This window comes from Pectinophora gossypiella, chromosome 5 (genome assembly GCF_024362695.1).
Source record: "Pectinophora gossypiella chromosome 5, ilPecGoss1.1, whole genome shotgun sequence".
Lineage (NCBI taxonomy): Eukaryota > Metazoa > Arthropoda > Insecta > Lepidoptera > Gelechiidae > Pectinophora > Pectinophora gossypiella.
Window position 1 is genome coordinate 6,317,828 of NC_065408.1, and position 13,801 is coordinate 6,331,628.

Here is a 13,801-nt window from a genome sequence, read left to right on the forward strand (position 1 = left end):
CCAACCTTGAGTGGCCCATTAATTAACCATTATGTTCCCTTAAAACTCCATTGAAAGATATGCCCTAGTCGTCATGGACAAGTAGTTTTACAATCACAAAATTAAGTGTCATCGACGGTATTATTGATCTCATTTAATCTTGTATAAATTAAAACTACATAAACAAATACATTTTATTTAACTACAATTGTAACGACACACACATTATTAAAAACAAATTTTAAAATAAGAATAAAAAACTATAAGTAAAAAATGTCCTCCAGCTCACCAAATCGAGGCAAAGTCCCCAGAATACTGGCAACATTGCCACTCTGCACCGCCAAACTGACCCTCCGGGCAAAATAACTGCCAGCTCTAGGGTTGGAAGTTGCCTCGATGAAGCGAGCTTAAATCGTCTTTAAAAACTGACGTGCTTCTGGACCCCATGGGCCCAACGTTTCAAGGCTATTATTTGTTATCGACTTTTGATAATTGGGTGAACCGATTCGCATTAAACGATAATTATTGCTACTATATCCTTTTACAACACGTCTGAAGAAAAAAGAACTAGGAGTTATTCTTGGATCACGTGTTGTCTGTACTTAGGAAAGTAAAAAAGAAATGATTAAACTGGAAATTTCTTTACAGTGAAATGCAAGGGACCACATGAATACTACAGTTGTGGCGGCGCTTGTGACAACGTGTGCGCTACTTTGAACAAACAGAATCAAACAAATTGTCCTATTATAAACATTAAATGTAACGAAATGTGCTACTGTGAAAAAGACTATGCTAGAAACGATAATGGAACTTGTATTCCCATTAAATCATGTCCACGTAAGACTGTTAAAAATAATTACTTAATGTGACTAATATTTTCATGACTATCCACAAACAGTGAACCAAATCATGGCTAGCGACTTTTTTCTCAGCCTATCTATCTATAGATAGTATTCAATTTACGCTTAGTACTTATAATTATAATATAACCAGCTTTCATTGGTCCACTGTAGGTACCATATACAACTTACATCATATAAAAATCCTATGAAAATAAAACCTCTAACCACCGGACAAGCAGGTTTGCAACCCCTTGCACAAACCACGCTGCTGTTTTATATTCAACTGATTTAAATTATTTATGGCTGAAAACTAAAGCCGCCTTTCACTAGGTTGTTATTGTTTGTGTACTACATGGCGCTTTAGTAAATAAGAAAGAATGATTAAGATATCTTACTGCTTACTGTGCTCCACAAGAATTTCGTAGAAACAATTTGATTAAAAATCTAAAAAGGTGCTTCCTTTATAGCAAAATGCAACGGGCCTAACGAATATTTCAGTTGTGGTAGCGCTTGTGATAATGTATGTGCAACTTTAAGTCAGCAGAATCAAACAAATTGCCCTATCATAAACAAAAAATGTAACGAAATGTGCTACTGTGACGAAGGCTATGCTAGAAATGATAAAGGAATTTGTATCCCCATCGAATCTTGTCCACCACGTAAGATATAAGATTTATAATAATTCTTTAATGTGCACATGAACCATGGAGCAGTTACTCAAATTACGGCGAGACTTTTTTTTCCTATTTTTAAAAAGTATTAAATTTGACTGAGTGTGCTTATTTTTTTTTTTAAGGAAAATGTAAAAAGCCAAACGAAGTATATAATGAATGCCCAGCCCCATGCCCCGGTGATAGTTGTGATGTAGATCCAACTGTGATCAGATGCGCGGCTCCTCCAGAACCTGGCGACCCTGATTGTAAACCTGGTTGCATATGCAGAGATGGATACCGCAGAAACAGAAAAGGAGACTGCGTGCGTGAAAAAGATTGCCGTAAGAAACTATCCAGCTTAATTTAATTAACGCTATTATCTATATTATCATTATTAAGCTCACTTCCCCTTCGCTGCCGCACTATGATATTCTATTAATCCCTATTACACGTCAGTTCTACGCTCAGCAGGCTCTGCATGGCAATTGACACGCGCGCGGTGCGAATTGTATCGAGATCTTTGACCAATAGCCGTTCAACGTCCATCTACGTTTAAAACATCGAAAATGGAAACACAGAAAGTACAAAATGCCGATATCCGAAATAGCTGTTTCCAAATGACAAAATGGTCAAAATCCTAAAGTAAAATATAACTATTAAATTATTTTACCTACACATTAAATTGATTTTAGTGGTCACAGTTTCTTTGTCTTCGAGATTTGTTCTTTTTTTTTCAAAATTCGTTTTATTTTCACAGCTAAATGTTACGGAGAAAACGAAGTATGGGATCCCTGCCCTGACACCTGCTCACCACAAAACTGCGATAGTATTGGGCGAAAAATTAATTGTCCGCTTAAATCCGCCGACCACAAGAGCTGCAAAGGTCAATGCAGATGCAAGCCTGGATTTTACAGAAATAAGTTGGGTCAATGTATATCTAAAGAAAATTGCTGTAAGTACTCAATTTACTCAATATTACTCGTAATATTTAAACCAGAGTTATGAGGGTTCAAAAAAACGACGAAAAGTATCGAAAAAAGATAGTGCCCTGCCCATGCGCTTCACCGTTAGTTGTATGTTTTATGTATTTTTGTTTTAAATTTTACGGATTCAAATATATGATATGTTTTAAAAATCAAATGACACGAATTTGGTACATAAAGGCAACTCAACTAAAAGGCAAAGTGTGTTTACAGTGAAATGCACCGGACCAAATGAATACTACAGTTGCGGCGGTGCTTGTGACAACGTGTGCGCAACTTTAAGCCAACAGAATCAAACAAATTGCCCTATCGTAAACATCAAATGTAACGAAATGTGCTACTGTGACGAAGGCTATGCTAGAAATGATAAAGGAATTTGTATCCCCATCGAATCTTGTCCACCACGTAAGATATAAGATTTATAATAATTATTTAATGTGCACATGAACCATGGAGCAGTTACTCAAATTACGGCGAGACTTTTTTTTCCTATTTTTAAAAAGTATTAAATTTGACTGAGTGTGCTTATTTTTTATTTTTTAAGGAAAATGTAAAAAGCCAAACGAAGTATACAATGAATGCCCAGCCCCATGCCCCGGTGATAGTTGTGATGTAGATCCAACTGTGATCAGATGCGCGGCTCCTCCAGAACCTGGCGACCCTGATTGTAAACCTGGTTGCATATGCAGAGATGGATACCGCAGAAACAGAAAAGGAGACTGCGTGCGCGAAAAAGATTGCCGTAAGAAACTATCCAGCTTAATTTAATTAACGCTATTATCTATATTATCATTATTAAGCTCACTTCCCCTTCGCTGCCGCACTATGATATTCTATTAATCCCTATTACACGTCAGTTCTACGCTCAGCAGGCTCTGCACGGCAATTGACACGCGCGCGGTGCGAATTGTATCGAGATCTTTGACCAATAGCCGTTCAACGTGCATCTACGTTTAAAACATCGAAAATGGAAACACAGAAAGTACAAAATGCCGATATCCGAAATAGCTGTTTCCAAATGACAAAATGGTCAAAATCCTAAAGTAAAATATAACTATTAAATTATTTTACCTACACATTAAATTGATTTTGGTGGTCACAGTTTCTTTGTCTTCGAGATTTGTTTTTTTTTTTTCAAGATTCGTTTTATTTTCACAGCTAAATGTTACGGAGAAAACGAAGTATGGGATCCCTGCCCTGACACCTGCTCACCACAAAACTGCGATAGTATTGGGCGAAAAATTAATTGTCCGCTTAAATCCGCCGACCACAAGAGCTGCAAAGGTCAATGCAGATGCAAGCCTGGATTTTACAGAAATAAGTTGGGTCAATGTATATCTAAAGAAAATTGCTGTAAGTACTCAATTTACTCAATATTACTCGTAATATTTAAACCAGAGTTATGAGGGTTCAAAAAAACGACGAAAAGTATCGAAAAAAGATAGTGCCCTGCCCATGCGCTTCACCGTTAGTTGTATGTTTTATGTATTTTTGTTTTAAATTTTACGGATTCAAATATATGATATGTTTTAAAAATCAAATGACACGAATTTGGTACATAAAGGCAACTCAACTAAAAGGCAAAGTGTGTTTACAGTGAAATGCACCGGACCAAATGAATACTACAGTTGCGGCGGTGCTTGTGACAACGTGTGCGCAACTTTAAGCCAACAGAATCAAACAAATTGCCCTATCGTAAACATCAAATGTAACGAAATGTGCTACTGTGACGAAGGCTACGCTAGAGATACTAAAGGAATTTGTGTTCCCATCGAATCTTGTCGAAGTAAGAGATATTTAAATATGTAATACTCAAAACAAATAGGTACCAACAGTCCTTTTGATAAAAAAAACATGTTATATCTTCTCCAAGTCTCAAATTGATGACACATTTTGTAATGCTAGTAATGAATTTGAATATATAACATATAAACCAGTGCTACCTACAGAAATTCATTATGTTTTGCCATCCATGAGCAATGCGTCGAATACGATTTCAATTAATTCCAAAATCATGTTTTCTTTAGGATGCCGGGGAGCTCATGAGTATTACGACGAAAATGCACCACAATGTTTGGAAGAAACTTGCGACGTAGTAGGAAGAGGCAGCAGTTGTCCACCTGACGATGGAACGCAAAGGTGCAAACCAATTTGCCGCTGCGAAGATGGTTACTATAGGGACTGTGACGGAGTGTGCATTCCTAAAAAAGACTGTCGTAAGTAACGTAATTGATCATTTATTTTAAACTATCAATAACAAGAAAGTACTTTCAGGATACGAAGAGAAATATGCACTTCTTGATATCATTGCATATTTGGGTGCTTTTCCTAATGGTAGTGTGAATTCAAAAATAAAAACATTATGAAGATAGATTGAAGACGTTATCTTTTTTTTCTTTTCTTTACTTTATATGGTTGAATTGATAGTTAATAATATCATTTTTCTGACAGCATGCCGTGGTGACCCCAACGCTACTGCCGGTTGTGGAGTGAACTGTGGTAGACTTTGTTCAAACTATAACACTTCAGTAAGTTGTATAGCAATTTGCTACATTAACGGATGCGACTGCAGGGACGGATACGTACTCGACGACTATTTGCAGAAATGCGTTAAACCCGAGGATTGTTGTAAGTACCAAATTAGTAACATATATAACATAAGCTCAACAATAGACTTATTTCTAATTGGGTCAGACCGCACCATACGCATCATACATTCATTGCAAGATGAACTGAGTACCGAAGTTTCACCTGAGCGTTCTGTAAGACAGTACTACAGTCGAAATTAGTAACGATACTTATTAACATTCGAACAAAATATTTTATTGAAAAGATATTGCTTATAAATATAATCTTCAAACTTAATAAAAGTTGAGTTAAATTAATATAGAAGTATAATAGATATTGATCAAGGTCCCATAGCCAATAATAAATAGTTAAGTACAAACAAGCAAAACTAATGCAAGAAATAATAAATCAATACACAACAAAGCAAATGTTGATGCAAGTGTTTCATTTAATGAAAAAACATGTTACCAAATGACGCAAGTAATAAATGAAACAAAGTATTTTATTGGCGAAGTAATTAACGATCGAACGAAACAGCTGTAAAAGCTGAGTTTTTTAAACACAATAAGTGGGAAACGTAATTATTAATTAAAATATAATTTTATTTCTATAGAGGTACAATGATGCATGTTTTATAGACTAAAACCTATAAAACATAAATTTAATATAACATCAACATAATGATTTAATAATTATATTTCTTTAAGAAATTCTTATTCAAAAATAAAGTCTACATCGCATTGGCTAGTCAAATCAGTTACTTTTTAATAAACGTCAAAACACGAAATTACTATGGGATTTGTATGAAAAAGGACACCGTGACGTCATAGAATAACGTGATAAAATGTTAAACTTATTATTACGATTTTCTTGATTAAAATTCACAATAAAGTTAAACAGCGAAAAGGAAATGTGATGCGTCAGTTTTAGATTTTTCTTTATTTAGTTATCAGTATTTCATAATTTATCTTTAACCTAGTACACAACCCAATTGACCCTTGTTGCTCTATGGTTGTATTTTATATGCAATAAAGTGTTTTTGTGTTTCATTTATATTCAATGATATACATAAATAGAAAGATCGTAGTTCAAGAATAGGAATAAGATCCTTACCAGGCACAAACTGAAAGTACTTACTTACCTCAATAGAACTGAAATTGTAGTTCATAAGTACATAGTTCTTATAAAATAATATATTATTTCCAGTATGTCCACTACACGAACGATACTCCTCGTGCATCCAAGCCGAAACTCGACCCTTAACTTGTGATGAAAGAGACAAAAATCTGCCGTGCCCAAGAGTAGTCCATAAACGCTGCAGAAAAGGCTGCGTGTGCGCTGAAGGTTACTTACGTAATAAAGATGAAAAATGTGTACCAGTTGCTGAATGCCGTGAGTGTTAATTATAATATTTGTGTAAGATGCTTTCTTCCTTTTGTAATTTTTGAAATCAAGTAATGTTTATGCTTATATTAAGATTTCAGGGGTCTGGGTACCTGTACGAGTATAATCAAAACTTGTATTTGTTTTATTTTTAAAGGATTAAGTAAAGAAAACAATGAAACGTTTGCGTACATTACTGATATTACACTAAACATTCTCACATATTTCTGGTCTCCTTTTCCTTAATGCAGATATCACCTTAACTTCCCGTTGCAATTTAAAAAAATACCAACGTCATAAAATGTTATTTTATGTTATTAGCATGCCCTGGTAACGGCATATGGAACACATGCCCACCACAACCGTGCGATGCTGAAAACTGTCCTAAATCAAGAGACGACCCCCAAGCTTGTGCCTCGCCTAAAAACTGTGGAGAGCCCAGATGCACGTGTGGCTTTAATCAAAAACGTGACCGCAAAACTGGAAATTGTATCGCCATTGCAGACTGCCGTAAGTATAAGGATAACATAACATGCCTGCATAGACTCACACTCTTCTAGCCTTTCATTTTGGTGGTGGCTCTGCCAAACCTGTTAAGAATTACCTACTCCCTAAACATACATTCGGATATAGGGCCGATTCTGGCGGATAAAAAATACTTAATTTAATGTTAGTATACATACTTACGATGAGTTCAAATGATAGAATATGATATGAGTAAGTAAGTGACAGAACTTTTTTAGAACTTTCACAGTAAATTAAACAGAAGCGCCAGACAGAAGCAGCACCAACATAACAGTTTATTTATTACCTAACATAACATTGCGTCACGCCTACCTATGTATTCCCGAAGGAGTATATACCTCCGTCTATATTCTCGCCAGCTACGTCTTTATTAATGAGGAATTATTAAAATTTTCCAGCACCATTCAAATGCGACGGTCCTAACGAAGAATACCAGCCATGTCCACCAGGGTGTCCTGGCGAACAATGTAAAGATTATCTGAATAACTCGACTTGTCCAAAATACCATATCGGCATCGTAGTTCCTTGCCATCCGCAATGCAAATGTAAGAAGAACTTCTGGAGAAATTCTAAAGGAATCTGCGTTGAAAGTCGTGAATGCGTCAAAGGTAAACAAACTTTTGTTATTCTAAGAAAATAAATGCTTGCATGCTTGAAAATCTATCCAACCTAGATTTTTTTTTAATACCCATTTCAGTCCAGCGATTGAATCCAGCTCTAGTGTGTTACTGGGATAATGTAAACCAGCGGTGGAGTTTGGCCATTCCAGTAAATGCATTCTAGTTCTTTATTACAGTAACATTCCAGTGCTGGATTCAATCACTGTTCTGGAATGATTACCTACTGGAATAATGTGAATCGGCACAACTTTTTATGAACTTGATTAATAAACCTACGTATTAATGATCTTCACACTATCTTGACGAAACATTTCAACGACAATGTAATGTCATTTTTATCTTATGACAAGAAGAAAGAAGAAGCGAATTGATGTTTCTTGTATTTTATTATAATTTTAAGTTTCGTTTGTGTTGATATTGCTTATTATTGTGTTATAAAATGACCGCTGTCGTAGATTTATTGCTTATACCCCTTGTAATAATCGTATATTTAATACTAATAATATTTTTCCAAAAAGCAAACGACGTACGTTTATTACATTAGAGTGTTACTAAGTGCCAGATGATTTTATTTGTACAAGTGTTCTTAATTATGAGTATAAAGACACTGAATCGTATACTCAGGCGACAGATTTAGCTAAGCTAGTCCAAAATGTGGCGACCACTATCGTTAATAGTTTTTATCGTTCATATACAGTTAATAGCTTCTACTTGTAATGGTAATAATTTTATTTTTGATGATATTCTTTGAAGATACTATTACAGAAATACAATCAACGTAATACAGAAGGAAACTGCTTGATCGATGATAGGTCGCTAAACGTATTACCATAAATAAAATATTGAAGATGACTTTCAAAGTAGGAAAGTAATGGATAAGACGTGTAGAAAGAATAACTCGAATTAGATTCGTTTTTATTTGAGGCCTATTACCGGCTGGTTGATATACCTTAAATTGAAGTATTTGTTTAAATATTACTCAAAATTGTTTTTTTTTTTTTTAACAGAAGCTAACAATAATAGCACCAACGCTGAAGTGGTACGGCTATTGACAAAAGGAGTCAATGACTTCGCTTTTAAATTTTTGCAGGTTTGTACTCTTTTATCTCCATAATATAACACAATTACACAACATAATTTGTCTTACACAATTTGTCTTACTTAGCAGAAAGTGATGCCTAGAATCACTCATCTGTGTAAATGTAATGAAACAAACAATACTTACAAATATATTTGTAATATAATCATGTTTCTTTTTACTATTTCAGTATGTGCTCAAGACCAACAAAGGACAAAATGTCATCATGTCACCATACTCCGCTCAGCTTGCTCTATCTCAACTAGGCCCTTACACAAAAGGCGAATCCCTGAATCAACTATTAGACGCATTTGGCCTTGAGAACAAGGATCAGGTACACCGCGTATAATTTCTTTAAGTTATAGATTGTCCTGTTTTAAAATAGTACCTATTTTTAAAGATTCTACCAAAATTGTAGACCATTTTATTGCTGTGACTTTATCCGTCGGTCGCATCTAACTAGTTATTTCACCACAGCAACTATTAATAATGAATGCTAATGACATTTTTGTTACAAAAGGGACATGTGAGATTTCAAAATTTTTACTTTTATCAGTAGATTGCTACAATTTTTCACAGATTTTATAAATTCAGAACAGAAGATATATATATATATAAGTAGCATATATTTGTTGACATATGTGTACAGCTCAACAAATAGGTAGGAGCTGAAGGTATATTACCAACGTCTATACGTTCTGATTTAAAATGATTCCCAGAATTTTCAATGGTATACAAATAATAATATAACATAATAAATTATAATTTGTCAACAGATTGCGCAAGGTTTCCAGGAATTGGTAAAAACTTTAATTGGTGGTAATGGAGTAACATTCACTCAGAATGTGAAATCTTACGCAAACGACAAATATCCTCTTAGTGATAATTTCCTGCAGTACACTAAAGATGTATTCAATGCAACAGCTGAGAATATTGACTGTAGTAACCCCGAGAAAGCTGCTGCTACTATCAATAAATGGGTACGTTCTCCATGTCTCACACTTGTTTTTGTCATGTTAATTTAATATGTGCTTACTAATATAGTATAAGTCCCTTACTAACCATTATGGATGTACAAAAGTCCGAAATAAAGTTTTATTTGATTTAATGATTACATTCCAAAAAAAAATAAAAAAAAACATAAATTATTATACATGACTAAATACTAAAAGACACTATTGTGTTACCTTTTATGGCATTTTCTTACTTATAATTTCAGGTGGAAGATAACACAAACAATCTTATCAAGAATCTGATACCCAAAGACGTAATAAACAATTTGGTCCGCATGATTTTGGTTAACGCCATATATTTCAAGGTAATTGATAAATTCTACGTAAGCTTTTATACTATTTCGTTGAATAAATGTGTTTCAGTTATATTGTTTGAGGGCTCTTAAATTAAGTAAGTGTTTGTATTTCAGGGAACGTGGAAAAAAGAATTCAACAAGAACAATACCGAAGACAGAGATTTCTACGTAAACAAGGATACAGTCAAGAAAGTACCAACTATGTATCAACAAGCTAAGCTAAATTATACATACAGTGAGGAACTTAATGCTCAAGTAAGTACAAATTAGTTCCCTACTCGAAAATCTTTGAATATTAAGGTTTATCTAAATGAATTAGATTACCATTCATCATAGATCAGGGTTCGTTCTTACTGTTCGCGGCGAGCTCAATACAACAGCATTTTGTATATATTTTACAAATCTTTTCTTTTTAGGTTCTTGAACTTAGATACGTAAACGAAAACTTCAGATTCATAATAGTCTTACCGTCTGAGATCGAAGGTTTACAAGATGTTGCGTCTAAACTCAACGCTGATTCTATAAAAAAGGCATTGGACAGTATGACAACTCAAGATGTCAAAGTTTGGTTGCCATCCTTCAAGATAGAAACCAGCCTTGATTTAAAGGAAGTCCTTCAAGGCGTAAGTAAAACTTTCATTACTATCATTTTATGCTACCAAGAATATTTTTTTAACACCCTGATCATACGGAAACACTATTTTCTAATTATATATGTTTTTAACCTAATAATTTCTGGTGTATACGAAAATTTCCTATTCTCTTATATTCTAAGTCATTATTTGAAGTCAACCAATAAGTTTGCAGATTCACGCTGCTGACTTTTGAACCATTAAAATAATTACTATTAATTTGTTTGTACATTGCTAATTTCTTAACTACAAACTTTTCGGTATAATTTATAGATCGACGTCACGGACATATTTATTCCTGGTAAATCAGGAATTGAAGGAGTTTTGAAGAAAGACGAAGATTTGTATGTATCATCTGCTGTTCACAAAGCTGTAATCGAGGTGAACGAGGAAGGATCGGAGGCCGCTGCAGCTACAGGTAACAGGAGAAAATATTATTTAAATGACACTTTTTGTGACATTGCATATTTTTATATCCTCAGTGAAACATGAACTTACATTAGACAAGTGGGTTCCTTATCAACTTTTCTTACTAGCCACTAAAGGGTGAGTTTAAACTCGAATGTTACTTTTAGTCAAGATGATAAAAGCATAAAATAATGAATCATCTGATCCTTCATGCATTCATCTGACCTTAAGACAAGGCATATTTTCTATGATTTTATTGACTTTACAGGATTAGTTGTTAGCATTAGATCGCGTCCAGCACCACCACCAGTGGTGATTAATTTCAAGGTCGATCGGCCATTCCCGTACTTCATATTATATGGGGACGTCTTGCTTTTCTCAGGAGTCCGTTTGATTTGAGGTGAATTCTTGAATAAGAAGAATTTATTTTTTGCCAATAACATTGCTAACTTCTGGGGTTCCAATAGTTTGAAAAATAATAATAAGTATGTTGGAAAATTGAGGAGAAAGAAGTCATCGCTCCGACACTCTTAATCGAGAGCGTTTTTTTTATTTAAAAAAAATCGAAAGCCTTAGTATACTCGTAAGACACAATTACACAATGCCCCATACTCCACGTCAATGACATTTTTGTACACTCATGTCCAGTGCTAAGAGTGACCCACACTATTAGCCCCGACATACATGAACATACGCAATCGAAATCTGTAATAAGTACTACTTTTTACTTATTTTCTCTATGTTGTGTCCGTTGTGCTCAATAAAGCATTTAGCTATCCGCCTAAGAGCTTCACAGAACTGAGGTTATAACCCTTAGTATATTTATTAATTATATTACTTACACACTATTCCAGCACTCGTCGTTACAACCCTCAGTCTAGAAATTTCGACGGAAGTCGTCGCTAATTATCCATTTGCGTTCTCGATAATGGAAGGCGACAATATTATATTTTGTGGAGCCTTTACTGGCAACTAAGGTGAATTTAGTCCAATAATATATAGCATGATGTATTAATTCATTCGTTAAGTAAATTAATAAGGGCTCCAACTCTACACGACACTTCACAACTTATGCATGTCTCACTTACTACTTACCTTAACATATACCTACTTAACAATAATATTATACACACATCATGCGTGCGCATTGCCATTCCTTTCACTTTCAATTTTTTTCTGTAGCTTGTTACAACCAAAAATAATTTTGTGTCAGATTTAACTATATGTAGATAAATGTTATTTTCTTTTCACAAATTTGTTAATTATTTTGTCTGTCATTCACATAAATTACAGGTGTCGTCGTGATTACTAAAAGCGCACCACCAAAGCCTTTGGAATTTATAGTTAATCATTCATTCATTTTCGTTGTTATGGATGAATCCTCAATCTTATTCTGCGGATCAGTAAATAATTGAGGTGTGTTCGCGTATGATAGGATACTGAGTTATTGAGTTACAGCTTTTTCTGTGTCTACCTCTACTACTTTATACTACTATTTTGAGATTTTCGAGTATGTTCGTTACTAACTTCCCAATATGTTACCTTATGTATTAATTTGTATATACATGGTATAAGTGACATCGTTCTGAATACTGAAGGGGATGATTCAGACCATGATTCTAAGTTAATATCAAGTGGAACACCCGTCGGAAAATTCATGTTTTTTTTTTAAATTATTTTCAATTCTATATTTTTGCGATCCAATTTTTCACCTGATATTAACTCAGAATAATGAGCTGAATTATTCCCCTGAGTACTGTTACGATGTCACTTGCACTCCGTAGAAGTACGTACAGGTAGCTATACGGTTGTTAATGACTCCGTGACGAATATTGAGGGGGAAGATTCAGACCGTGATTGTGAGTTGATATCAAGTGGAATTTCCTGTTGGAAAATTTATAAAATATTGGTGTTTTTTTTATTTATTTCAGTTCCATACTTTTATGACGGAGAATTCTATTTGATATGAACTCAGAATCATGGTCTGAATCATCTCTCAAAGTTTTCGTTACGATGTCACTTACACCCTGTATAACAATACATTTTTAGAACAATCCTTATCTATTATTATTTTCTTCAATAGGTACACATTAAGAAACGTAAAATTAAAAAGCATGGCCGCTTTTTTGGTTTCAATTGCTAAAGTAATTTGCTTAGTTAGTCTCAATATTGTGTTCTTTGTCTGATGAATGAAATTACATTGTTTGGTTTTTATATGTATCTCTACACTTAACTGTACACTAAGTAACTTTTATTCGTATGGTGGATCAATATTATCATATATTTTTTATAGGTATAATCTTTGAGGAACTGCGTTCAATATTTTGTACGTCTATTTGTTCAATATTTACAGGTCTCGTTTTCCGTTTAACATCAGTTCGGAATACTCCCAAGAAACCTGAAGTCCGTTGCGACCATCCATTCATTTACTCCATTGTAAAAGATGGAGTAGTCCTTTTCGCTGGGTCTAAGTTATTATAACGTGTCATAGTAATACTTAAAAAAAAATAAGGTGAATCTAAATTAGAAATTGAATTTCAAGAATAAAACACGCTTTGGTGCTGGACTTATCCTGTGTGGATGGTCAATACTAATTTAACATTTGTATTATTTTTGATATTCTCTTCAACAAAATCAGTTTAAGTTAATACTTTATATTATACATAAAGGTACCCATAGATTGCCACAAGGCAAAAACATTTTTGTAACTTATTATAAGCAGATATGCCTTGTACGTCATTCAATAGTTGGCCTGATAAAAGTATTATAAATATTATTTTTCAACAATACGTGATTGCTATCTACTGTTAACTGATTGACT

At 34.1% G+C, this 13,801-nt stretch overlaps 1 protein-coding gene across 44 annotated transcripts in view; it reads left to right on the forward strand.

Moving 5' to 3' along the window:
• LOC126366818 (fibrillin-1-like) overlaps nt 1–13,801 on the forward strand; it is a 42,991-nt gene that overhangs the window by 24,848 nt on the left and 4,342 nt on the right. For 29 of the 44 annotated variants that reach the window (XM_050010075.1, XM_050010071.1, XM_050010072.1 and 26 more), the window contains 20 exons: nt 628–816; nt 1,289–1,480; nt 1,618–1,815; nt 2,232–2,426; nt 2,671–2,862; nt 3,002–3,199; nt 3,616–3,810; nt 4,055–4,243; nt 4,485–4,673; nt 4,909–5,085; nt 6,232–6,417; nt 6,730–6,918; nt 7,332–7,541; nt 8,561–8,643; nt 8,822–8,965; nt 9,408–9,611; nt 9,851–9,949; nt 10,055–10,195; nt 10,357–10,563; nt 10,846–10,990. In XM_050010075.1, coding sequence (XP_049866032.1) covers nt 628–816; nt 1,289–1,480; nt 1,618–1,815; nt 2,232–2,426; nt 2,671–2,862; nt 3,002–3,199; nt 3,616–3,810; nt 4,055–4,243; nt 4,485–4,673; nt 4,909–5,085; nt 6,232–6,417; nt 6,730–6,918; nt 7,332–7,541; nt 8,561–8,643; nt 8,822–8,965; nt 9,408–9,611; nt 9,851–9,949; nt 10,055–10,195; nt 10,357–10,563; nt 10,846–10,990 — 3,522 coding nt within the window. Of the gene's footprint in view, nt 1–627; nt 817–1,288; nt 1,481–1,617; nt 1,816–2,231; nt 2,427–2,670; nt 2,863–3,001; nt 3,200–3,615; nt 3,811–4,054; nt 4,244–4,484; nt 4,674–4,908; nt 5,086–6,231; nt 6,418–6,729; nt 6,919–7,331; nt 7,542–8,560; nt 8,644–8,821; nt 8,966–9,407; nt 9,612–9,850; nt 9,950–10,054; nt 10,196–10,356; nt 10,564–10,845; nt 10,991–11,248; nt 11,381–11,834; nt 11,958–12,273; nt 12,397–13,333; nt 13,493–13,801 lie in introns of those variants that run through there. The other 15 variants (XM_050010077.1, XM_050010079.1, XR_007566397.1 and 12 more) reach the window with 14 other exon arrangements.